The sequence below is a fragment of the Hemicordylus capensis genome, chromosome 3, assembly GCF_027244095.1.
Source record: "Hemicordylus capensis ecotype Gifberg chromosome 3, rHemCap1.1.pri, whole genome shotgun sequence".
NCBI classification, from domain to species: domain Eukaryota; kingdom Metazoa; phylum Chordata; class Lepidosauria; order Squamata; family Cordylidae; genus Hemicordylus; species Hemicordylus capensis.
This window is the reverse complement of record NC_069659.1, coordinates 313413731-313440371: the sequence shown is the minus strand read 5'-3', so window position 1 is coordinate 313440371 and position 26641 is coordinate 313413731. Positions and strand designations below refer to the sequence as shown.

Genomic DNA, 26641 nt, shown 5'->3' with positions numbered 1-26641 from the left:
ACTGTCCGAAAGGAAAGCTCTGGAAGATTCTAACATGGACTCTGCACAGGCACAAGACCTAAGAATGGGAATGCACTGAGACCACATAGAAGAAATTACTGAAAATAAAACAGAGAAATTAAATTTTTTAGCTTCAATTTACTGCTCTTTATCACTTCAAAGATGAAACGTGCTTATTGAAAGGGAAAGCTGCATACACTACTATAGTACTGTTGGCTGTGTGCTATTTACAGTTTGAAGTATCTATCCCAAGCTTATGAAACACTTAAACACTTAACAGTTGTGGTACCTCTGCTTCACACAAAGTGGGCAGAGCTTAAGTTAGCCATGGACAGATGTCCTTTCTCCAAAACTGACCCTATTCCAGTTAAACTTAGTCATGACTAAGTTCAGTTGGAAGCAATGGGACTTAAAGTTAATCACAGCCATCTCGTGCTGTTTTAATGAGATTTGGACATGACTAATTTTAGCCGGACTGAAGTCAATATATGGGACTGAAGAAAAAGCTATACAGCTTCCTGTAGTGAACAACTGCTAGTATGACTGCTTGTTTTCCAATTATTTATATGTTTACAATGTCATATGCACACTACAAATGTTATGCTTTATTTTGACAAATTGCCTTTTTCTTCACATCTTACCATGCTTGGAAGGAATCACTTCCTAATACCTTGACAGGAATCTTAATTTCTCCGAGGAAAAGATCCTGCACCAAGTTACCATTGTTCCATAAGTCAACCCTAGAAGTTAAATCATAGTTAGTCATTTACTTCTGTAACCATCTTAAAAGTATATGAAAAGTTAAGACATCTTATTTAATGGCATCATGTAGAGCACCACACCAACTCAGCATGCACACAAACAAAAGTTAGAATCTCACACCCAATATTTCCAAGAGGAAGCATCTCTGATAAGAGACAACCAAGGGTACGTGTTAGCATACTGGTTAAAAGTAGGGCTTGTATCAGTAAGATAAATGGAATACTGGTAGATACCAATGCATTCAAAAATACTTACATTTTCTTCTTCTCAGGCATTTAGACTTCATTTTTACTTTTTCAAATATACCTATTTTATAGCTCATTCTGGTTTAACTGCAACACTTCACTGACACATGCACTGAATTTTAATTTAATTTTTGCTAGAACAGCTCTAGTTCTCAACACCTAAAAACCTAGAAGAGACTTCCAAAGGCATGCATTCTGTCTGAGTTCTTGACTCTTACCTCACCCAACATTTCTGTTAGAACTGCACATATAAGAAGAAAATAAAATCCAGATGTGTTGTAGCATGATTGATGTCATGTAGCTTCCCTAAATGATACATCTATTGCAATATTAACTGAGGCGTTCCAAAGAATTCTACCTGTGAAATTTAGCTGAAGGCAAACCCAGAAGTACTCCCTCAGTCAAGAGAAATACTCCTTTCCCCTTGACTTAGGGTCTATCCAGATGTTCTCCTCAGGATTCTACTTGACTGGAATGGGGTTTGCATTCAGGCACTCTGTTACACTCCCTGCTTGGAGAAACACTGAACCAAACAGGTAGATCCTGTTTGGTACCTTTCCCTCCTTTTGCTGGTCAATGACCGAGTAAACTTATAACTACCTTTCGCTCCACAACAAAGAGAAAGGGAAGGAAGCCTACAGGTGCCAAGTTAATTACATTTAACCATAAATGAGGATGCAGATAATGTACTTTATTTTTTATCAAGTGACTCTGAATGTTACAATTGCCATACAGCTGCTGACAAGTTATGAACAAAGCGTTAGTCTGACTGAACTATTCAGTGTTTGAAAGCAACTGTAACACAAGCATACATATATATTCTTTAGTTTTCTAAGGGGAATTTGTGTTTTAGACTAGTGGATTCTCCTTCCCCACCTCAACTAAAGATGCTTGATAGTTTTCAATAGCCATTCAGTAACTTTTTACTTTTATTTTAAAAATAGTATGAATATTCTAAAAACACTGACAACCATACCTCACTTCCAGCTTTTCAATATCCTCTTCTTCCACCTGAAACTGTGACTTTTTGGTGTAACTACTTGACCTGGTCACCTGTTAAGTAAAACTCAAAGTAATTTGCTTCTCCTTTTGCAATACCCATTTACCGCACATTTAAAATGATGCCTTCCTAAAACTAGTCATGAAAATGGGAGCGACACATTTAAACTAAAAAGACAATTATATTTCAATATATCATGAAATATAAGCAAGGTACCACATATTTCACAAGTATTTAGTTTTATACTTTAGTTGCTGTTACATGTTGCCATGGCTACCATATTTCACTAAGAGCAACTCAATTTCATTCCAGTTATCATGGTGACTCATTATAAATGTTTTAGTGCAAAGAATTTCTGAAACATCTTGAGACAATGTTCCCAGAATCTGACCTGCACTGCCACCAAATCACAGGAAATTATTAGAAAGTATTATTTACTTTGGTAGGTCTCCCTATTTACTTATTTCTAAAGTAAGGTATCTACGTAGAGATGCACTGGGAACCTAAATGTGGAGGGAGCAGCATGCAAGGTAGGGGCCTTCTATCCTTGTAGGAAATTACTGAGTAAGCCAAAGCGTCTCCAGCCTCCTCATGCTCTCAATCAGCTCTAGGAATGGGTGATGAGTACAGCAGAGGGCAGTATAAGCAGAAATAGGGTGTGTGTGGGGAATCGTGGAGTCAGTTCCTCCTCCCACCGGTAGCTTTGAGGGAGAAAGAAGGTAGAATCTTTCCTTTCTTGCCTAAGCAATGGCAGGGACTACGAAGAAAAACTGTACTCACAGAGTGGCTATTGATAAGCTCAAGCCCAGATCCCTTCCACTTAGAAAACTGAGGCCTTGGAGTAACTTTTGGCAGGAAGGATAGGGGAAATGAGGTGTGGCTTCTTTTGACTTTCCTTCCTCCCCCCTGCAATTTATCAGTTTCCCCCATCATTACTGATAAAGGACTCTCTACTTGAGTCAAATAGTGCCAAATTACATAAAGAGAGAAGAGCTGGTCTTATGGTAGCAAGCATGACTTGTCCCATTAGATAAGCAAGGTCCACCCTGGTTGCATATGAATGGGAGACTTTATGTATGAGCACTGTAAGATATTCCCCTTAGGGGATGGAGCTCTGGGAAGAGCAGAAGGTTCCAAGTTCCCACCCTGGCCTCTCCAAGATATTGCTGAGAGAGAGATTCCTGCTTGCAACCCTGGAGAAGCCACTGCCAGTCTGTGTAGACAATACTGAGCTACATAGACCAGTGATCTGACTCAGTATATGGCAGCTTCCTATGTTCCAAACATAGTAGATGAAAGTCACAGACACACATAGATATAGTTGGTCATAAAGGTAAATTGTGGTAACTGAGCAAAGAGACACCTTTTAAAGTGGTGATTCTCTTATATTTATCAGGGGGAGAGCAACTGGCCCTATCCAGCCCCAGCACAGCATCCCTCCAGTGGCTGTTGCTAGTATCTGCCTTATATTTCTCTTTAGACTGTGAGCCCTTTGGGGAGAGGGGACCATTTTATTTATGTATTCTTCTTTGTAAACCACTTTGTGAACTTTGGTTGAAGAGCTGTATATAAATATTCATTGTAGTAGTAGCAGCAGTAAAGAGGAAATGTTAAAATTATACCTATATATATTGTAAGCTAATCATATTGGGAAGTGGTTGCAAAGTAGTGGCTGACATGTTCTATAATGTGATGAGGGTGAGGCAAGAGCTCTGCCCTCCCAGAGAGGCTGTTGTAGAGCTCAGCCAAAAGCTTGTCACACAGTTGATCACATGTGCAGGGGGAAGGAGGAATGATTTTTGTTGTGCAACCAGGGACCTATTCCTGGAAAGCAAGTAGTACTTCTGGAGGGAGGGGAGAGCAGTGAAAAGTGCAACAAGCCGTTGGCTGAGCAGCTTTTCTGCGTCCTCATAATGCTGTACAACATGTTAGGCAGTGTCAATATTGTGCAGAAAACAGCCTTTGTAACTGCATTTAAACCCCAATTTTAAAGCTACCCACGTATAAACTATTATACTCAACATACAGTTTTCTACCCTGGAAGAGCAAACTGATGATACACCAGTTACAAGGCAAGTACTGCAAATTGGCCAAAGGCTTCAGGGAGGCATTGATTTGTGGACTATTCATTTTTCTCATTAAACTTAGAATTAAAATTCTAAACACTAAATTGTACTTAAAATCCAGCATACAATTTACAGAACCAAAATATTTAATTAGAAGTAGTAAATCTTTTGACTGTATAACTAGCACATTTTTATTGGGAAGTCAGATTTGGGAAGTTATTCATCCTTGTTATTGTAAAACTTAATCCTCTCCACCCCACTAGCAACAAGCATTCGATAACAAAAGCAATCCTGAGAAACCCAAGCAAAGCTAGGTTGTGCAGAAAGCCATGGAATCAAATCACTGATGTGTATAGTATAGGCAGCATTTCAAGCTAGAAATTTCAACCACATACAGCAGAAGCCACAATGGAGATTTCCACTAACTTATAATTAGCATTTATTCCAACAAGAGGGTTGCACACAAAAAACATGAAGCAAAAAACATAATGGAGAGCAAGTGAAGATATTTACCTTTGCACTCAATTCTCAATCATGTTGGAATTTGTTTCTTTTCACTTTCCTCTAAACGCCTGAAACATTTCCTCTTTCGACTTCAATTTTCACCCTCTAAAATCAGGCTCAACTGACACTGTCCCCACTAAAAGTCAGGCAATCTCGCTGCTAAATCCAAAAGGTGTCCTTCTCCATGGCCTCTCTGCTTCCTTTGATAATTGATAATGAAGTGTTGGCACTTGCCTGAAAGATTATTCTCAGAAGTATGGTTTGTATCTGTGGATCATGGGATCGCTTACGACCTCCTGCTCCGAGACAGGGCCAATCAGAGACTTCTCCTCCCCTAGGAGTGCGGGGCGATCCCCTCAGTCTCCAGTTCGTAGCCAGCTACTACTCGCTCCGAAAGAAAAACGCATGTACAGGTTAAAAACAAATCACACCCAAGCCATTGCAGTGCGCTGCGTAAAACTGTCTGGTGCCCAAAGGTGTACCCTACGGGTGAGCGTGGATGCAGACCAGAGACAGGGTGGGGATGGATACAACCCATACTTCTGAGGAGAATGACCTTTCAGGAAAGTGCCAACGCTTCATTCTCCCTCAGAAGAGGGTTGTATCTGTGGATCATGGGACCTGCCAAAGCTCCTTGCTGTCCTGGGTGGGACCTCTGGTCTAGGCTCACTAAGGCACTACCTGCTGTAGCACCCGTCGGCCGAGGTCCAGTCATGGATCTTATAATGCCTCACAAAGGTGGATAGGGAAGCCCAAGTGGTAGCTTGGCAGATATCCACCAGGGGAGCCAGGGTGAAGAAGGCAGCGGTAGTGGCAGTGCTCCTAGTGGAGGGCGCCATGATTCCTGCCGGTGTCTGTGTGCCTGATGCCTCGTATGCCATTCGAATGCAGGCACAAATTCAGCAGGAGAATGCGGACGAGGACACCTTCTTGCCCAGGGAGCAGTCCCTGAACGAGACAAAAAGGGAATCAGACTGTCTAAGGGGCCTGGTACATCGAAGGTATATCTGCACCGCCCTGCGGACGTCCAGGGAGTGCCATTCCTTCTCCCTGGGAGAGGATGGATTGGGACAAAAGGAAGGTCATTAGCTCCTGAGCCCTGTGGAAAACGGAGTTTGCCTTGGGGATATAGGAAGGGTCCGTGCACAGTAGAAGACCAGGGAAGACCAGACAGAGTTCCTTGTGTGTGGAGAGTGCCCCCAAGTCCAAGACTCGCCTGGCCGAGGTGATGGCAACCAGGAACAGTATCTTAAGGGTCAGGATTCTCAGAGGTGCCGACCTCAGTGGCTTGAAGGGTGGTTTCGTGAGGACTCTGAGAACCAGGTTCAAGTCCCATGTAGAGAACCTGTGCACTGGAGGGTGCTTCAGCAAGGCGGCCCCCTTGAGGAACCTCTGGACGTGGGGGTGCATGGACAAGGAGGGAACCCCGGGGACCTGGAGGACGGAGGAGATGGAGAACACCTGCCTGCCTACAGTGTTGGGGCGAAGCCCTTCGTCCAGTCCTTTCTGCAGACAGCCCAGGATGTGGGGCAACGCTGCGGATAGCGGAACCACCCCCTGGGAGGCACACCATTTGGAAAAGGTCCCCCAGGTCAACTGGTAAACCCTGACGGTGGAAGGGCGCCTAGAAGGCAGTATGGTGTGCTGGACTGCCTCGGAGTACCCGCATTCCCCTAGGGCCCCCTGCTCAACCTCCAGGTGCAGAGACTGAGCCAGTCCGGTCACGGGTGAAACAGTGGGCTCTGTCCGAGGAGCTGTGGGTGGCTTCCAAGGGGCAGGGGCGGTTCACTGGACAACTCCACTAGGTCTGAAAACCAAGGGCAGCGTGGCCAGTGTGGGGCCACCAATATGACCTCCGCCTGGAGCAGGCAAATCCTTCGTACCGTTTGCAGAATGATGGCTACTGGAGGAAAGGCGAAGAGAAGGCCCGCGGGCCAGGGGTGAGTCAGAGCATCCGCCCCCTCCACCCTCGGGGCACTGAATCTGGAAAGGAAGCGGTCCAGCTTGGCGTTCTCTGGGGAGGCAAATAAGTCCATCACTGGGCCCCCGAACCTTAGGACAATCCTCTGGAATGCACAAGAGTCCAGTGACCACTCAGCCTGGTCTATTTGGGACTGGCTTAGCCAGTCTGCTATCGTGTTTTGGGTCCTGCTGATGTGGTCCGCCTCGAGGGACAGGAGATTCACCTCCGCCCAGCCTATCAGGCTGTTTGGTTTCCTGCATCAGCGAGTGAGACCTGGTTCCTCCCTGGCGGTTGATGTGGGCTTTCGCCGTGGTGCTGTCTGTGCGAACTAGCACATGTCGGCCTTGGAGCAGTGGGGAGAACTCCCTGAGGGAGTTCAGGATTGCCCGGAGCTCCAGCCAGTTTATGGAGTTGTCCCTTTCATTTGCTGACCACAGGCCCTGCGCCACCTGCTGCTAGCAGTGGCCCCCCCAGCCCAGGAGGCTGGCATCTGTGGTCAGCTGAATGCGGTCGACCTGGAGGAACCTTGTGCCCTTTCGAATCGCTGGTGAGACCCACCAGGACAATGACCGTCGGACGGGAGCTGGCAGAGTAACCTTCAGCCGGGACCTCTGTGCAATGAGGTCCTGGAAGGGCAGAAGGAACCATTGGAGGGGGCATGAGTGGAACCGACTCCAAGGCACTATTCCTATGGTGGACACCATGAGACTCTGCAGCTGACTCAGGGAGAGCAGGTCCGACCTTGGCTGGACAATCAGGGACCAGCACCTGGAGATCAGCTTGGCCTGGCGCTCAGGAGGGAGGCGTACCGTCCCTCTGACTGTGTCTATGAGTGCCCCCAGGTGGGGGATTTTGTTCTGGGGAACTAGGGAGATCTTTTGGAGGTTTACCATGAAACCGTGTGCCTCCAGGACCTGCAGGGTGGAGCAGATGTCCCTCTGACCCCTGAGTAGTGAAGGCAACCGGACCATCAGATCATCCAAATACAGATAAAGATGGACGCCCTTGGTCCTGAAGTGCGCCACAATGATCTTGGCGAACACCCGGTGGGCAGTTGAGAGACCGAAGGGGAGGGCCCAGTACTGGAATTGGTGGTGGCCATAGGAAAAGTGCAGGAAGCGCCTGTCCTGGGGATGAATGGGGACATGGAGTTAAGCCTCCTTGAGGCTTACTGATGCCAGGAAAATTGCCTTTCTGAAAGGCCTGGAGAATGGACCGTAGGGTCTCCATGCGGAATCTCCTCTTCCGCAGGAACTTGTTGACATACTTTAGGTTTAGGATTGCCCTCCACTCGCTGTTCTTTTTGGGGACCAGGAAGAGGATTGAGTAGGCTCCTTGGCCCTGTTCCCCCAGCGGAATGGGCTCGATTGCCCTGATGTTGGCCAGATGTTGGATGGCCTCCTTCATCAGGAGGTGCTTTGGCCCTTTGTGGGATTTAGGGGAGGAGGCAATCTGGGGGCTGGCTGGTGAATTCCAGGGAGTACGCAAGGGACATGGCTTGGAGGACCCATGTGTCCAAGCAGGTCTGCGCCCAGGCCTCGGCGAAGCCCTGCAACCTGCCCCCCACCTGGGATACCTGGGTCTGCGGAAGATAGTCACTGGGCGGGGTTGCGCTTGAAGGCGGGCTTGGCCTGCTGTGCATGTTGTTGAGCACGGCATGGTTGGTGGTCCCGAAAGGAGGGTTGGGATCTAGAGCTGGCAAACCTGTCCTGCCTGCTCTGGCACGAGCGAAAGGGCGACCTGTAGTCTTTGAAGTTATAAGAGAAAGAGGTAAAGGAGTGGTGCTCCTGCTGCTGGGTTCCCGAAAGCATAGCCTTCTTTTTGTCCTTGGTGTCTATCAAGATGGGGTCAAGGATCTCCCTGAACAGCTTGCCCCCTTTGAAGGCTGAGTTGGCTAGGTTCGCCCAGGACTTCTGGTCCACCTTCCAGTTCTTGAGCCATAGCTGACGTCTGACTGTGATATCTGACACCAGCGCCCTAGCGGACAGTTGTGCCGCGTAAAGGGAAGAATTGGCCATAAACTCTGCTGCTTTGCCCAATTTACTGAGGCCCTGCCTTAAGGCAGTTGAGTCTCGGAGGACCAAGGGGAGGAGTTCCCTGACCCAGAGGACAGCGGCTCTGGCAAACATGGACTTGGCAGTGGAGGCTCAAATAGACAAGGCGGTAGCCTGATGTGATCTGTGTAGGGCAGCGTCACACTTCTTGTCGTCAATGTTTCTTAGGGTCTTATCCCCATCCTTAGGGAGTACGGTGCCTGTGACAAGGGAGGCCACTTTGGCATCCACCAGTGGGACCTGCAGTTTTTCCATGAGGGCCTTAGTGGAAGTGTACTGGCGCTTCACTGTCGGAGGGGGCCCCTTACTCTTGGTGGGCCTGTCTCATTCCTTTTGAAAAATATCCAAGAAAAGCTGTGGGCAGGGCACAGTCACCTCCTGCGTTTGCAACAAGGGAAGCACTGCAGGGTCCCCTTCAGGCCTGCTGGTATCGGGTAGAGGATCCTCTTGCAGCCTCAGCGCCTTTCGCACCTTGTGCAGTAGCACTGGAAAGTCCGTCTGTGAGAAGAGGAGGTATTGGGGCTGCTGAGATGAGTGGGAGTCTTCATCGTCCCCGGAAAGCTCCCCTCCTAGTGGTGTGAGTCAGAGGACTCCGACGAGTCACCCTGTGGGTGGAGCACAGAGCCTGCTGTGGTGGTGAGTGGGCGGCAAGGGGAGTCAGGGAGGCTCTGCACCTGATATCAGGGTGATCGGGCGGCAGGGAGAGAGAGCTGGGGGGGGGGCCAATTGTCAGAAGCGGCCAAGGAGCCGCCAGTGCCCTGGACGCTGCCAAAATGGCCGCCGCTGCTGGGCCAGACGTGCTTGGGGCAGCCTCCAGAATGGTGGTCACCTCAGGGGAGGCAGAAGGGCCCAGCGCGAAGAGGGGAACGGGTAGCCTTGGGAGCTTTTTGAACTCCTCTGCCATCACCCAGCGGAGGAGGGCGGCGAAAGCGGGAGGAATCTGCTCCTCGCCGTCAGTGTTCTTGTCGCCCTGAACAGCAGCAGCAGAGGAGGGAAGGGCTGACGCGCAGAAGCGCTTGTCGGCGGGGGGGGAGGGAAGCACCCGCACCCAAGACCCCATGAACAGACTCACCCTCCTGCGCGGCCAGCTCTGCTGTTCCCTCTGCCGTGGCCTCTGTCTCTGACCCCGTGCCTCCTCGGGGAAGTCTTGGAGCCTGCATGGGATCCGGACTCTTTCTTCTTTGAGCCCTTCTTCTTGTGCTTTGCAGCCTTAGCTGCCTTTGCAGCTTTGCCTGCCCAAGTCACGGGTGCGAGAGAGGTCGCCGCAGCCCACTTGGCATGGCACACAGAGTGCGCCACGGAATCTTCAGAGAGGGAGAGGGAAAGCTCCCTCTCTCCACTAGGAGACTCCATCACCATGCGCAGGGCGAGCTGGAGGGCGCGTTGTAAAGAAGACTTCCCCTTTTTAAGGAGCCTTCCTTGTGCTCCCGCCTCTTTCTGCCTCCCCAAAAAAACTTTAGATATGGGCTTCCCTGCCAAGCAATCAGAAAAAGGAAGCCAGCAGAAGACAGAGAGAAAGGAAATGGAGCGACACGATTCAACCCTGCTCGGAGCGAGACGGGGCAAGAACTGGAGACTGAGGGGATCGCCCCACCCTCCTAGGGGAGGAGAAGTCTCTGATTGGCCCTGTCTTGGAGCAGGAGGTCGTAAGCGATCCCATGATCCACGGATACAACCCTCTTCTGAGGGAGAATCCTCTCTTCATGAATCCCTGTATACCTCAGATTTCTGTGCCTATCAGTCAGATTACTTGCTCAATGTTTCCAGTAGGGCGGGGAGCTCCTCCTTGGTCTTTTCTCTTTCTTGAAGTATCTCAGGATTCTGTTCTTGTCCTCTGCTATTCTATCTCTACACCATCTCATTGGATGACTGCATAAAATCCCATAGCTTTCAGTCCCACCTATATGCCCATACCATCTAACTGTACCACTCTGCCACAAACCTTTCCCCTCTTTGTCAAGTCTTGCATCTTGGTCTACCTGTCTACCTGGTCTACCTGATACATCCACTCATACATCTCAAATTCAACTAGTCTAACACCAAACTACTCATCTTTATTCCTAAGCATTCCTTTCCTTGATCTCTCTCCATATCCGTCAATATTGCCATCCACCATATTAACAAGGAACCAACCTTTGATTTTTCTCTCTTTCGCTTCATTTACTAGTAATATTACAAAAACCCAAACTCATTTTCCTCCATCTCCTCAGCCAAAAATCTGGTTCATGTCTAGATTCAAGTTCTCCTGCCTTGGCTACTACAACCTTCTCCTCTCGCCTCTTTTCAAAATTATTTATATCTTGTCATTCAGATACCCCTCAAATCTCATCACTGGCTTCCCAATGTCAAATGCAATACTTCTTAAGCCTATTCAGTGGCTTCTCATCCTCTTCAGAATCTAGCACAAACTCCTTGTGCTTACACTTAAAAGCTCTCCATCGCCTTCCCATACTCTTTTAGAACTTATTTCTCATTATATTCCTACCCATGACTTCCATTCCTCCAAGTCCACCACCCTCAGCCACCCAGAACACTCCTATTCTCTATCATATATTTGCCCATTCTCCCTTACTATCTCTTATGCTTGGAACACCCTCCCTGAACATAGGGCTACCTTTCTTCCGTCAAAACACACCTTTTCTGGGAGACCTTTGGCTTAACCAGTTAATCCTCATTCCCAACTATAACCAGATTTTAAGTATGCAGAATTGCATCTGCCCATATTTATTACCCATCTTTTCCCTTTCCCTCTCTACCCTGTTTTCTTCATTGTTTGTTTTAAATTATAAACTCCTTGGGAATAGGGTCATGAAACTGGGGTGCCAGATTCCTATATAACTGATAATAAAATGTTTTTTGCTTCATAAGAGATATGCAGTTAAAGGAAAAGCTTGATAGCACAAATAGGCAGCCAACACACCAACAGGTTATTTTGATAGGAAATTAGTTACCTCAAAATAAAATGTTTCATTAAATTGCGGATTGCTTGTTTTCTTCTTTACTTTTGTCTTCTTTTGGTCATTCCTGTTCCAATATGGTACAGTTTTACCATACAGAACTTTTAAAACACAATTATAAAAATACTGTATTGACACAAATGAACCATGCAGTTAAAGATCTGTTTTTGTGAAAAAACAAGAGGTATTTTTTTGGTAATCAGAGTGTATTACTGACCACTTGAACTTCTTAGCCTCACTAAAGTCAATGCAAGTGATAAGAATTTAGAACTGGCAGATCTACCTGTACATCAGAGTACAATTTATGCCCCAATGCTGCTGCCAACTTATCTGTAGATTTTGGTCACATACAGCTTTGTGTAGTGAGGCTTTTAAAAATGACTTATAATGTTTTTGTGGGATGCTGATCGGGGGTGGGAGTTTAAAGCCCCAATTCATACACAAAAGGCTTCTATTATGTTCTAAAGTGAGGGCCTTAGAGCATCCATATATGCCATCTATACTACAATATGAAGTGGATTTGAAATACTAGCACAAGATGTAGGAGTCAGCTTTTGCCCATCTGCCTGAACATACAAAGCATGTATCCTCATCTGCTGGCATTCTCTACACATGTCCCCACTCACCCCCTGCCAATTTCATATATTTTTAAAGCAGCAATGATAGTATTTCTCAGTCCAATATATCCTTATGTACTTAAACAAAATTGTTGGATATTAAAAAATCCTGAATATTTAATATTATTTTTATTTAATAATAAAAATATTTAATATTTTATATTCTTTTTATATTAGGATTTTATATTAATCATAAGTATTAATATTTTAATAAAATCCTGAATATTTAATATTTGAATATTTAAAAAAACCTAAATAGAAGGTACGTTATACACAAAGAAATGAATCAGTAAATAAATCCTCTCTCAAAGTAGTATTAACTCTATATTCCCTTTTTCAATGAAGTTTCTATAGATTCATCGCTTAAGTGAAAACTGATATAGCCTCTCTACCTCAGCTTGGTTTCATCTATATATCACTGATTTGTGTTTCAGTCTTATTTTAATCTATTACACTCTGACAGCTTCATTAATTTTTAAAAGTTACCTTGAAGGGCCCACAACAGAAACTGTAGCATAAGGATCACAATTTTGTCCATTGATAAGAGGCAGCCCATGACATTCCTTCAAGCTACAAATAAAAAACAACAACACAGTGACAAAATTAGTTCAGCTGCAGCTTGTTTAAAATGTTCCAGTTCTGATGGACAAAGGCACACTGCTTTAAGAAAATTAAAATACAGAAGAATCTGTGCAATGTTTGCTCTGATGAGACTCACATCCACAAAATTTTAAAAAGAAAAAATTACAAGAGTAGATGCCTTTCATATCTCTAGTTTTCATTGCACTGGTAATCCTAATACCAGCTGGCTGAATATTCAGGCTCAGGTTATTTACATCTATCACAGAGCTCAATATCCCCATGGTGAATTCCCCACCCTCTGGTTGTAAAAGTTAGCCAAGGTGTGATTTAGTGCCATAGTGAGTTTCCCTGCACCAATTCCACATTAGTGGTTGCCCTAGCAAGAAAGCTAAAATTTGGAGTATTTTTAAAATTATATTTCTATACCACCTGATAATAGACCTCTCTATATCAACTTTGTTTCATAGCTCACAACGGGGATTCCAAAACCTGTGAGAATCTAACATGTAGCTCGGACCTCAAGACTGAAGTTTTACAAGAACCACAGCACCTCTGAAGGCAATCAATACATTGATGATATGCTTGGTAAAGAAACTGACAAAAATAATGTGTAAAACTTGGTATCTGATTCTTTGAGCAGCACAGCCAATACAGTATTGGGGGCACAGGTCTCTCAGTGGCACACTACCATAACTGGGGAGGATTACAACAGTGTTCGACAGAGGACAAGTAACTGTTTTTGCAGATGCAAGGTCCAGGCCTCTGAATACACTCAAACTGTATTCTGCACCAGGTTCAAAGAAAGTCAAGTCAGATGTATTCCATCAGTTACATCAACTTAACTGGGCATTAGCAATGATCTACCAATTTTTGCAAAAATTGCAGCAGAACTTAATCATAATGGAAACCATCAACTTTCAATGACTGAGAAAGAATGGGGATGTATCTGCAGGTGTGGCTAAAAATAAAACATTCTGTTTGTGTCAGCTTAAAAATGCTTATCATGGTAACCGATTATGACTTGCCCAGTGATTCACTTAACAGCAAGTATATTTTTCAAACCTCACACACAAGACTAAAGGGTCAGATGAAGAGGGCCTGGTGTGAGCAATCCTGAGTGCCATGAGTTCATAATTTCCCCTCCTCAGCATGCCAAAAGGAAAAGACAGAAAGCATCTGCTTTCACTTTTAGACCAACTACAGTTCTGCATGTTATCGAAGCTCAGGGAATTCTGGATACTTTTAACTATGTTTTGTTCACAAACCAGATCTGGCACCAGAGTTTGAATCTGGATTGCTTGAACAAAACAGTTAAAACTAGTCACAGTTCCTCAAGTTCAAACAACAGGCAGAGCTGTGGTTAGTATAAAACTGAAAGCTTCTGCTTTCAGGCTCCTCTTTGAGCACTACAAGTGGAGAAGAGGGAAACAGAGATCCCACGGCTTTCCAGGACTTATTCATGTAGCAGAAAACCATGGTTTCCCATTATGTCTCAACCAGGGCCATTGTTTTGAGGGGCTAATGTCCCTTTTCCTATGCAAATTAGGCATGCACAAAACTGGACTCCATGCCACTGCAACATCAGGCAAGAGAGCGGGCCCTTCAAAACAGCTTTTCCCCAGGTATGTGCAACACTGGAAGCTGGGCTGGGAGGATGCTTGTGCTGCTTAGCTCAGCACCGCTGGTGGCAAGCAGCTGGATGTAAGAGGAGTGACCTCAGGCGTTCCCAACTTGTGGTACTCCAGATGTTGCTGAACTACAACTCCCATCATCCCCAACTATAATTACATAAATTATAGTTTATGCAATAAATTAAGTTATACATAATAAGTTAAGTTATATTATTATACATTATATTATATATAATATTATAAATTATAATACATACATAATTTATTGTGGCTGGGGATGATGGGAGCTGTAGTTCAGCTAAATCTGGAATACCACAAGTTGGGAATCCCTGAACAACTGAACGTTTCCCATACATGTAAAGTCAGGAGTTGGGGGATGAAAGAGCTTGTTCTGCTTAGCCCATCATTCCCTTTACAAGTGCACCATGCTGCCACCACTGACTCTACTGCCTGTGTGTGTGTGTGATGCAGGGATGGGTGGCTAGAAAATTGTCAGGGTATTTACAGGGTGTTGTAGTTGCTGCCTCGCTAAGTTTACATGCAAGACTCAATAAATGAATAAGATTATCAGTTCCAGGAAGTACTTTGGTGGGATTGGACATTACAATTGGCTAGTAGCAGTTGCTACTGAACTCAGCAACAATTTGTGGAGCTTTGATTTTGCCTTGTATTTCCCCATTGTGCTTTTAGAGTCTTATAATCAGTAAGCAGGTCCTAACCACTCTACATTAGCAGCAAGTACAAAGACAATTGGAAGAAGGCAATGGTAAACCACTCCTGCATTCTACCAAGAAAACTACACGGCTCTGTGGTCTCCAGGAGTTGACACCGACTCTATGGCACAACCTTTCCTTTTCCCCTACAAAGACAATATCAGGAATTGGCTCAATCCCATTATAGTCCAAATAAAAAACCTGGAACACTTTCTATGAATACACTGATTAGTTATATATATTTTGGGGAAACTGACAGAGAGGAGCTTCCTGAAGATTTTTTGGACAATTTTTTCTTAATTATTGACCCGAATTCTAAGGCAGAGAATCAAAATCAGTATTTAGTAGATTAAGAATATGTGTACGTATACGGCAAATATTTTTCGCCATTACAAAGCAGACTTGTAACTGCACTTTTTAATACAGCTTAACTATTGATTTTTTAAAAATCCAAAGCCTATGGGCTGGTTCAGATGTCATGCAGAGCCACAGTTAAAGCCTGGTGCTATGTGACGTCTCTAAACCTTGGTAGCATGTGCACTGCCCTCTCCAACCTGTGCATCTACTTCTAATTTAAATTAGAACATAAGATCAGCATCTTAACTGATCAATCTTGGTTATTCTAACCTACACCTGAAATCAAGGTTCGAAGCAAGTTACAGATTATGGTTTATTTCAAGTAAGCAGGTTAGAAGAAAACCAAGATCAGCTGGACAGCACACCCACTCTTAGTTTATTCTAACCTAAATTGGAAATAGATGCTTGTGTGAGCAAAAGCCATTGCAGCTGGGGATTCTGAGAGTTGTAGTCAACAACATCTGGGAATCCTTCTTAGAGGGAACACAGGTCATAGCCAGCATAGTGCAGCAGTGGTTAGAGCGCTGGACCACTGGGCTACCCTGACCGCTCAGCCTAAGTTATCTTACAGCTCTATAGTGAGGACTATAGAAGATAGGAAGGGAGGATGAGAGAACCATGTATATTGCCCTGAGTTCCTTGTAGAAAGAGCAGCATTTAAAAAGAAAAGAATGCAGCAGCTCTATATATAGTACCATCAGATTCACAGAAAAAGTCCAAGAACTTTCTGCAATAGATAATCCTCTCCTGTGCTCATAGTTCTCAAAGTTTTAAACAAGAAGTCAATCAGAAAGTTTTTAAAAACCATGAAGAAAGCACAGAAATCAATGTATTCACCGAAAACAAGGCTAGGCCCACATAGTGCAAAATCAGTTAGCCGAATGCATAGAAAAGTTGAGCAAGCAGTTGAAAATTTGACATGTATACATTTACCAGTAAAGGGAATATAACAAGACAGACACACACACACACACCAGTGGGGCATCATCTTTCACTAAACATTAACAAGTATGTGGCCACTGTCCCATCCTTAGAGCTTCGCTACATGTTACATTCATTACGTTCAAGAGCTATATATAAGCCAGGCTCAGACTACCGAGAGTTCTGAAGCACCCTCAAAGACATGGATCAGAGTCACCAAGGGAAGCAGGGGCTGCTTCTCATCTCTGTTTTTGTTTTTTCATAGCTCAGGCTGAACAAAGGGGAGGACCAGGGTCAATCAACTACTAAAGGAGACACAAAAAATATCCAGTTCTCCCCCACCCTGCCCCACCCGCCATCTATTTCAGGATCCAAGGTGCTTCAAATATTATAAACTGAGGACATGGCTCTCCAATCAGGTAGTGTCAAGATAATCTCTCAACAAATCTGAAATCCTTTGGCCCAGTTCAGATGCAATGCAAAGTCAGGATCAACGTTCTCTCTAATTTTTTTCATGTGTATGTGGAATGAGTTTTGTTCTTGGTGGCATTATCAAGGCAGTGTGCGTGCATGTGCGTTTAGAATGGGGCTTTCCTGATTCAATCTGTGCGGGATCTAAAACTAACTGAGTGGACATCCAAAAACTTGTGAGCGCATGCACATGCCTTAGAGGGAACACTGGTCAGAATTGAATCTTGGATTTGCATGACATCCCCTAGCCTTGGGTATGTGCTTTCCCTCCTCACCTTTGTGTAGAAGGGGGGGAAAGAATTTTATTTCTAATCCTAACATTAGAATAAGCCAGGATCTCTTGTTACATATGAATAAAGTGACCCTGGCTTAGTCTAGATAAGTTTCAAAATAAACCAGGATTTGAAGCTGGGATCCCAGATAACTGAAATAATTCAAGGCCAGTGATATTGCTAACAGTTTGTCAGTAAACACAAAGGATTCGTTTGGGAGAACTCTTGAAAGATACAAGTCTTTTAGACAAGCTCCACAAAACCATTTGTTGCTGAAATTGTTTTATCCCCTTTTCATAAACAAGCAAAACTAGAATAGAAAAATATTCTTACTGTACTACTAGCTGCTGGCACACTGATCCATTATCTGTAATCAGTTCATTCAGTTTCAACTCAAGGTGAACTTTCCCCTGCAAATTAAGAGGAAAGAGTTTCAGCTGAAAAAAAATCAGTCAAATCATATCATCTGTCATACAAATGTTCTGTGGGCTTTCAAAAGGTTCCTTGGTCACTATTATCAGATTACAGAAGTGTCACACAACGTAAATAATATTCTTAAATAGGAACGAAAACCAAAATACCATTGCAATTTGCGTTCTGCAAATTCTTAGTGAACTGTGGCTAACAAGAATAGAGGTGTATAGTGGTTTTCCCACTATTCACGAGACCAAACACTGCAACATTTCAATGTAGAACTCTTACCCTGTACCTTAGTTATGCCTTCTACCTTGTGTGTGTAATGACTCATGACATGGAAATTCACAATCAACACACAAAGAGCTAATTAGCAATACTAAGCTGTATTGCTCAGTACATGATAGCCCCATTTCCCCAAAGTTCAATGTTATATATAATTCATCTTCTTGGAGTGATCTTCACCCATTTGGTTTTGCCACTCTGATAAAGATGGTGGTGCTGAAAAGGCCCTACTACTACCAGTAGCAAAACCCACATACAAGAGACATTAAGAGTGTCAAGCAGCACTAGATAGGATTGATCCAGGTGGTTTGAATGTTCAAAAATGTGTTGACATGTTGAAATGTGTCTAGCTTCAAAGTCCAAGGAAACATATCCAAAGGATAAATGATGGGGGTGTGTGTGTGTCTCATCATGGATCAGTACCTGGCAGAGATACAGAAAGTGGAAAGCAGAAACCATTTACTCCATTTTTACAATGGAGTAAAAAACAACCACTTGGTTTTAATACAAACTAGGACTGGGGCTATTTGACATCTAAAAAATATTCAGAAACAGGAATGAACTAAGCAGGCATAACTGCAAATAAGTATCCATGGATGTGCCTTAAGGCTCCCCACTAACATTACACCAAAAAGGCTACTAATTTTGTGAGCTGCCCTGAGCATTATTGCAGTGGAGGGCCAGGGTATAAATATTTTCAATAAATAAAATGGTCACAAAAGTGTGAAGTGTTTTGTTGTTGCTGCTGTGCACCGCCCAGAGCCTTCTGGATGGGGCAGTATAAAAATGTAATCAGTACAATCCCCACCACACATTAAGGTCATCTGAGGAGGTCCGTCTTCAGTTACCACCAACACATCTGGTGGAGACTCAGGAGGCAGGCCTTCTCTGTGGCTGCTCCTCGCCTGTGGAATGCCCTCCCAGCAGAAATCTCCAATCTGAGTTCATTCTTGGCCTTCAGGAGAGTCCTTAAGACCTATCTGTTTGGCCTGGCCTTCCAGGGTTTGTAAAACTGTAAAGGTTTGGCCTGGTTTGCCAGGGTTTTAAAAACTGTTTAAATAATGGTTTTATGTTTCTGCATTTTTCGATTTTAACAGTTAATTATTTTATTTTATTTTTAACATTTATATCTCGCTCTTCCTCCAAGGAGCCCAGAGCAGTATACTACATACTTGAGTTTCTCTTTCACAACAACCCTGTGAAGTAGATTAGGCTGAGAAAGAAGTGACTGGCCCCAAGTCACCCAGCTAGTTTCATAGCTGAATGGGGATTTGAACTCGGGTCTCCCCGGTCCTAGTCCAGCACTCTAGCCACTACACCACGCTGGCTCCTCATGGTGATCTTAGTGTTTTAATGTTTTAGTGTTTTAATCCCTGAGCCATTTTTGAAAGCGCAGTATAGAAATCAAATCAATAAATCTGTATAAAAATGGACTAACTCACTCACAAAATCAATCAATCAATCAATCAATCAATCAGATACCTCCGGAAGGTTTAAGGATAAGTCTATCAATGGCTGGTAACCAATAACCAATATGAGTAGACGTAACCTCCACGTGCAGAGGCAGTTTATCTCCTATGCCAGTTTATCACCTATGCCAAACAAAGGGGTCAGGGTGGGGGGAGTAATAAGGGACAGCTACCACAATTACACTCTGCAAAGAACTTTAAGTTGAAAGAGAACATGGAGAAAATTCTAGCCCTATCTTCTGCTTAGTATAGGAATCTGCTATGGCATTCCTAAAAGATGGTCATCCAGCCTCTACCTGAAAACCTCTAGCAACAGAGAGCCGCACCATGCAAGACAGATTGTTCAATCCATTGGTTCTAGTCCAGTCCTTGGGAGTAACAGGAAGCTTGCAAGTTTCCAAGTTTCCTACAAGGAGCTGGCCAGTTAAAGGCGGCATGCTGGAACAGATAGATCTTTGGTAGGATCTGGCAAGATGATTGCTGTGTTCTTAGTAAACAGAGCGTTGCTATATTTTTTGAAATAAATCTTACACTAGGATATATGACAGTGTTGTGACATACTACAGCAACTACTAGCTGACAAAACTACACATACTCCCTTTGCAAAAGAAGCAGTTTCCCCCACCCATCGATAGGTTCATTCCAATACACACCAAACCCAAACACTATCATTTAGGGTGGAAAATGGCAACTGGGAAAATTGCAATTAGTAGGCTTGTGCACCATCAAAAATGTTGGATTCATTCTGACCCAATCTGATCTCCCTACCCCCAAAGTGCTGGGGAGGCCTCCCCAACACCAGCGTTGGGTTGGAATTGACCCAACAATTTACTGACAGATCCCCACCCCAATTTTAAAGTTTAGAGTCACCATTGCTGCTGCTGCCACCAGGCCTCCACTGGAGGCCTCCAGCACTGGCGCTGCTACTGCCAGCAGCCAGGCCTCCACTGGAAGCCTCCAATGCTGGTGCTGCTGCATGAATGCTGGAGGCCTCTGCTAGAGACCTGGCAATGCAGCCCAGGAGCACCAAGCAGCAGAGGTAGTAACCCTGAACAGTGGTGGCGACTCTCTTAACTTTAAAAAGATAAGGATGGGGGCTAATTCCAATAAGCATGTCATAACTACAATTCCACAGTGATAGGAGATAATTTGGTTGGGAGTTCTGAACTTTGGGGGATCCTTCCTATTGGTTGCAGAATTTTTGCCAACAGTGCCAACATGCGATCTGACTGCACAGACCTAGCAAATAGCCTTCTAAAAGGTTACCCACAGGATACCTAAAAATCAACGTTAAACTAGACATGGCTGGCCTACACTAGCACTGACTGACATGTCCTGCAGCATGACGCAAGCAGTGCAGACCTACCTGCCCCACTACAGGCTCTAGCACACATGGTGATGCTGCTGCAAAAGATAGCTGTTCAGTATAGGATTGTATTCTTCCCAGTGCAAGTAGCATGCAATCTGTGATTGCACAATGGTAAGCTATACTGGAACAGTCCTCTTTCACAACAGGGCTGCTGTTTGTTTGTTTATATGTTAAGAGTCCCACAGTGGCACAGGCAGGTTTGCACTGTATACATTATGCTGTGGTACATGTCAGTCCCTATCTTGTTCACACATAGCCTCACCTCATCCTGGAAACATTATAATTAAAAGCTTACTGCACGCCTAGGGGGCTAAGTGACTACCTTGTCACACAGTCATAGCTATCATAGCTTTAAATGTAGTGGCGGATGTGTCCTACAGCTAAGGGTGGAAAGTTGTTATAGCTAACCCTGCCTCTCCAGACAAACTATGATTCATTACACTAAACCTAACATCCGTTTTATAATCAAGCAAAGGGTGAGCATTGAACAACCTGTTTAGCACCAGCCACCAGACTGATGATGACAGCTGTATGCAAATAGATTTTATATACCATTGTTATGAACCTGGCAGGTATCAGACAAGTTCTAGACTTTTGCATTTATTTTACAGTCTTACACAGATAGTTACCTTCAAGTATGGAACCATTACAAAAGTTTTAAATGTCAAATCTGACTTACAAGATTAATTTGGGCTTTACTTCTATTCAAGGTTTTATGCTCAATTTTTACATCATTTTTGTTATAAGGATTGCCGGGTTATGTCTTATGTTTCTATATGCCAGCAAGTTTTTAAAAACAGAAGATGAGCGTGTGTGCTATCCTTAAAGTGAAGAACTCCTCCTATAAAATAGTCAAGGAGGATCTTATGCTTTTATATCAATGCATTTTAAGATCCAAATCTTTAGCCTCAGAATGTCTCCAGGCAAAGAGCCTACTATGTAATAAATTCATAACCCTTACTTTTTTTAAAAAAAAGGAGCTTCATACAAAACCTAAGAAATAAATTGCTAGTATCTTTATGTGCATGAATGCACACACCCTAAGTGAGACAGACTTGTTATTTAGGAAGCAATAAATAAGTCACTGTCAGAACACTTCCGGATTCAGACACTGAGAAACTCTATAATTAACTGCTATTAATGTACTACAGATTGCTTCCAAAATGTTTAGCTATTCAGCCGGTGAAGGTGACCAAGCGATGGTTGTTTGAAACAGTTGCAGTTCTAAAAGGAAGAGTCTTGTCTCCTAACTTGCAAAACATATATTACTAGACTTTGGAATGCTTAACACAACAACTTTCAATTTACCCCATACAGCATTAACTTTCATATATTTGTTTAATTTTACCTGAACTTCTGAATTACAATCAACAGGCTGAAGTGTAAACCATGTTTCCTTCCCAGAGTGTCCACTCAAGTCTTCTTTTTTGATAGCTACTTTTCCTAAAGGAAAAGATACAAATTAGATGTGAATACAATCACCTTTCTCATACAGTTAAACAAGTGCGAGCTATAAGTTTTGGTTGTGATAACATGATGAAATTGTCAATTAAAAAAGAATTTAACACTCATCAGAGTTTCGTAGAGAAGATTCCAAAAGCATTAACAGCTACTAGCCTTGGTAGCTATATATTTCCATCAGGATCAGAGGTGGCATGTCCCTGAACACCAGGTTCTAGGGAACAACAGGAGGTGGTGGTTACCCTCTTTCCCCCACTTGTAGGCTTCTTAGATGCAGCTGGTTGGCCACAGTGCAAGGCAGGATATTGTACTGGATAGGCCTTTGGCCTGATCCAGCAGAGCTACTCTTATGATCTTAATTATATTGTGACCCAGTTATAACATTAGCCATGGTTTAGTCCTACATGAACAAGCCTACAGGAGCTGCAGGCTCCCTCTCCCCCATGACATACAAGAATGAAAGTTTCTGCTTAAAGAACAAACCATATTTCCCAAGCTCACATACAATGCAGAGCTGCAACTTGTTCTTTTACAGTACTTAAAGCAACAACTTTACCTCTCTTCCTCTTGCACACAAGAGGAGAGGGGAGCATGGAAGCCAGCAGCTCCCTAAGGCTCATTCACATAGCAATAAGCCATGATTTAGCATTATAAGGGATAACACCATTATCTGCAGGGGTTCAGTTCCATGCGGGGGTGGGGTGCGGAGAGCAAAACCAAGGAAAACTGGGCATTAGGGCAATAGGAACTGGGTGGTTAGATTCCCTAGCCGGAGAGAAATAAAGGGCAGAAAGTGGGGGAAATTGTGAGGGAAGTGCCCTACCATGCTCTGTGTGCCCCAGCTGTCCAGTAATGCCTCCAAATGCCTCCCCTCTCCAAAACATTGAAAATGCTGGGTTTTCCCCACAAAAAATCACTTTAAAACAGCCAGAACATTGTTCCCTTTAATTAAAATGGTGGGCAGAAGGTCATTTCTACCCACCCTCCCTGACCCATGGATACATGTATCTTAACCCTTTAGTTGCCAATTTTTTTCATGCGTATACCGGGGTCAGGTGGCAACTACCTGACTGCGGATACACAAAACTGTGGCTGTCCAGTCCATGATTAACAAGGTTTGCTTGTATGTCTGTACCAGGCCTTTGCATTCTAAGCATCTTTCCTTTAATGCAGTCACAATAATAGTGTGTGCTCACACCGTCTTTGAAACAGGGTAATAGAAAAGCTTTAGAATAAGACAGCTTAGTATGGTTTTAAACCTATTCCACCCTCAATAAAATCACAATTCTAGAGAGGTGCTTAAGACATATCTCTCAGGCTTTAGTTTATTTTTAAATCTAGCTTATTTTGCAATACCGTATTATTTTAATCATTCTTCTCTTGTTTTATACTTCTATTTTAAATTATGTACGCCACCTAGGGATACACAACAGGCAGTATATAAATAAGATAAATAATGAAGAACGTTATTTTTAATTTAAACTAGCTGGCCCAGGCACAGAGCATCTGTGCCTCTAGTTCTCGGTCCCCCTTCCTCATTCTCAGCTCCTCGTTCTCAGCCCTTCCCCCCTCCTCATCCCCTTCCAATTTTGTTCTCTCTGGCCGGCCACCTGGCCAGCCACTTTTTTGGGCCACCCGCTGCTTTCTCCCCCCCGCCCACCGCTTTCTCCCCCCCCCGCCGCCTCTTCTCCCCTCCACCTGCCCACCCATTCGCTGGCCTGTCCATTGGCCTTATGTTCCCTGCTGCTGTCACTTTCCCCTTCCCCTCCCCTCATTCGTGAACTCTCACAAGAGCTGCCATGCATGCAATTAGCAATGGGTATGTCTTAGAGAATTTTGAGAGAGATAGAGAGAGATTGGGGTGGGGGTGGGGATACAGTTAAATACCTATTCTCAAGTCCCTCTGTAAAACATTCTTGTCATAAATATAAAATGATAAACACTGGAACGTCCGTGGTATCTCAAAGTAGAACTCTTCTCCAAAAAATGGGCTGGAAAACAAAGACAAAGAGCAGCTCAGCAAAACAGATTACCCTGAAACATACCATAGTTATAACTTCTAGAATTCTAGTTTACAATACAAACTTTTAAAAGTTGGTAAAAATGACTGATCTTGAACATGTAACAGACAAACAAATACGTATTTCTTCCATCTTAGTCTGGGGTAATCTCATTAGATTTTAATATGATGAACTACTTTTGTTAGGACTCTTTGAAATGCTGTGCACTGTCTATTTTGTCCTCATGGGTTCTGTGCTCTATTCATATCTGGTGGCTCATCATTCTCAATTCCAGCAACTCTTGCAACCTACATCATCATTTTGGGGCTCAAGAGTTCATGTAAGTTATTCCCATGAATGCCTAACTCCATAAATACAAACACTGGGCAAAACATGGCCAAGTGTAATACGATCATCAGTGCTTTGATTAGCATCCAAACTACTCAGTTGTAAAATAACTTTAGTAAGTCAATAAGTAGTAGCTCTGCAAGTAAATAAATCAAAAGGCTTCCTTCTCCCATTGTTTTCATTCATATCTGTCACAATTCTAAACATGGTTAAGCTTTAGCCTTTTAAAAAATGGTCTGATTATAAACTACCTGATACAGTAACACCGTTGAACTAAGCAGGTATGAACTCAGTCTGTCCCTTAGATGGAAGCCCATGTAAGAGGAGGCTTTGAGTTTCTCCCTCTCTCTCAGGTGCCAACACCAGTACTTCTAGCATCTTTAAAGAGAGCAATTCAGTACTTTGCTTCTATCTTCGCAATGTTATTCCTGCTCAATGCCAATACAGTAACAATCTCATATTTATAGACTGCACCCAAAATATGTTTCACAAGAAAGGAAATGTAATAAAGTTGGGTTTTTTTCCAGATTAAGCATAAATGATTCTATTTTTACTCATATCACAGAGAAAGCATGGTAATCTTCTCTTGGTCGAGTTAAGTTTCAGTGTGCAGGAAGCCTGGCTGGAGTTGATGAGGTTGGCTCTTACCTACTTTCTCAGCCCTCCATGTGCAGTGAAGGAAGTGGGATCAACCAGGGTAGGGATTATTCTGATTGACATTTGGCATATTGTGAGGGCATCCCGGCCAAAATACACACTCCTTCCCCTGCAAGTGACTTATGCCTCAAAGAGGAAAGCCTGTTCAAGGATATCCTGCCTCTTACTATCTATGCACTTAAAAGCTCCTGTTCAGTATCAGATTTTACACTGAAAGATCCTAAGATAACATCTTCAGTTGATATGCAGGAATTACAATAAAATAAAAGCAGAAGGTTGGGTTTTTTTTATGTTAGTGTTGATGGCATAATGTTTTGATATAATTCCTTTAATGTATGCGGGTGGAAATGTCAGAATCCATTAGCAAGGTTAGTGCGGAGGTCATGCTCCAACCAAATCACATATTAGGCTAGTTCACACAATTGTTGGGAAGGTAGGAGGACTCAATCCAAGAGCACCATCCCAGCTGGAGCCCTCCACCACTCCACACACAATTGCTTCTCTAGGCTGGGTGGTGGATCCACATAGTTGTAGGCCCCGCCTGGACCTCCCAGGGCCTGGATGCCTTCCCAGCAACCTCCGCCCTGGCCTCAGTCAGGCATGGGCTCATAACATCACCAGTCCCAATTCTATTGGCCTTGAAGACACAGTGGGCAGCCAAAGCACTTCTAAGAACTCTTGGGTGCCCGCAGGACCTTCATGAGTGCTTCAGAACTCTTGACCTATACAGGGAGGTGGGGAAAGCATCTGAGTGAGCAGCAGGCACCTTGACCCCTTCCTTGCTGCCTGTTGCTCAACCAGGTCGTAACCCTGCTGATCTGGTGATCACCCAGCAGGGAGGGAGGGGAGGGAAGTCAGTCAATCAATCAGAAAGCAGTTCAGGTGGGGCAGTAGCTCAATGGTAGAGCAACTGCTTTGCATGCAGAAGGTCCTAGATTCAATTCCTGGCATCTGCAGGTAGGACTGGGAAAGACTTCTACCTGAAACCTTCAAGAGCTGATGTGAGTCACTGCGGATAATACAGGGCTGGATGGACCTGTGGTCTGACTCAGTAGAAGGCAGCTTCTTATGTACCGATGGCTGTTCAAGATAATACAAGCTGGCAAGCTGTGCAGAAAGCAAGCCCCACCTGAACCTCAGAGTTGAACTGGGCAAATCCAATGGCCCTGGGGTATCCTGGGCAGCATCTTGCCGTGTGTCTGCCATTCTATGGGGGCACTGCTATTAGGCAGGATGGGCAGGGGTGCTACCTGGAAGGGGAGGTTGTGGAGTGACACCACCCCAGCTGCCGGCCATGGCTGGTCAGAGGCAAGGAGAGAGCATCTTCTTCAAGGACACATCGCTCTCTGGCTGGCTTAGAAGGGAAGAGTATGCCCTCTCATCCATTTCCCCCACCCCATCTATTTGGCATCTCCTCCCTACATCAGCACACATTAATTGCCCTCTACCCGACTTGCATGTTCCCCGGCACCATACACAGCTTTTGGAAAGGGGCTTTGGTCCCCAGCTTCATTGGTGTATGG

At 44.1% G+C, this 26641-nt stretch overlaps 1 protein-coding gene across 1 annotated transcript in view; it reads right to left on the bottom strand.

The window, feature by feature from the left end:
• RASA2 (RAS p21 protein activator 2) overlaps positions 1-26641 on the bottom strand; it is a 91613-nt gene that overhangs the window by 56854 nt on the left and 8118 nt on the right. The window contains exons 3-9 of the mRNA XM_053313179.1: positions 24001-24104; positions 22001-22095; positions 17449-17525; positions 12655-12738; positions 11546-11618; positions 1984-2060; positions 642-740 (exon numbers count right to left, since the gene is read on the bottom strand). Of these exons, the coding sequence (XP_053169154.1) occupies positions 642-740; positions 1984-2060; positions 11546-11618; positions 12655-12738; positions 17449-17525; positions 22001-22095; positions 24001-24104 (609 nt within the window). The remainder of the gene's footprint in view (positions 1-641; positions 741-1983; positions 2061-11545; positions 11619-12654; positions 12739-17448; positions 17526-22000; positions 22096-24000; positions 24105-26641) is intronic.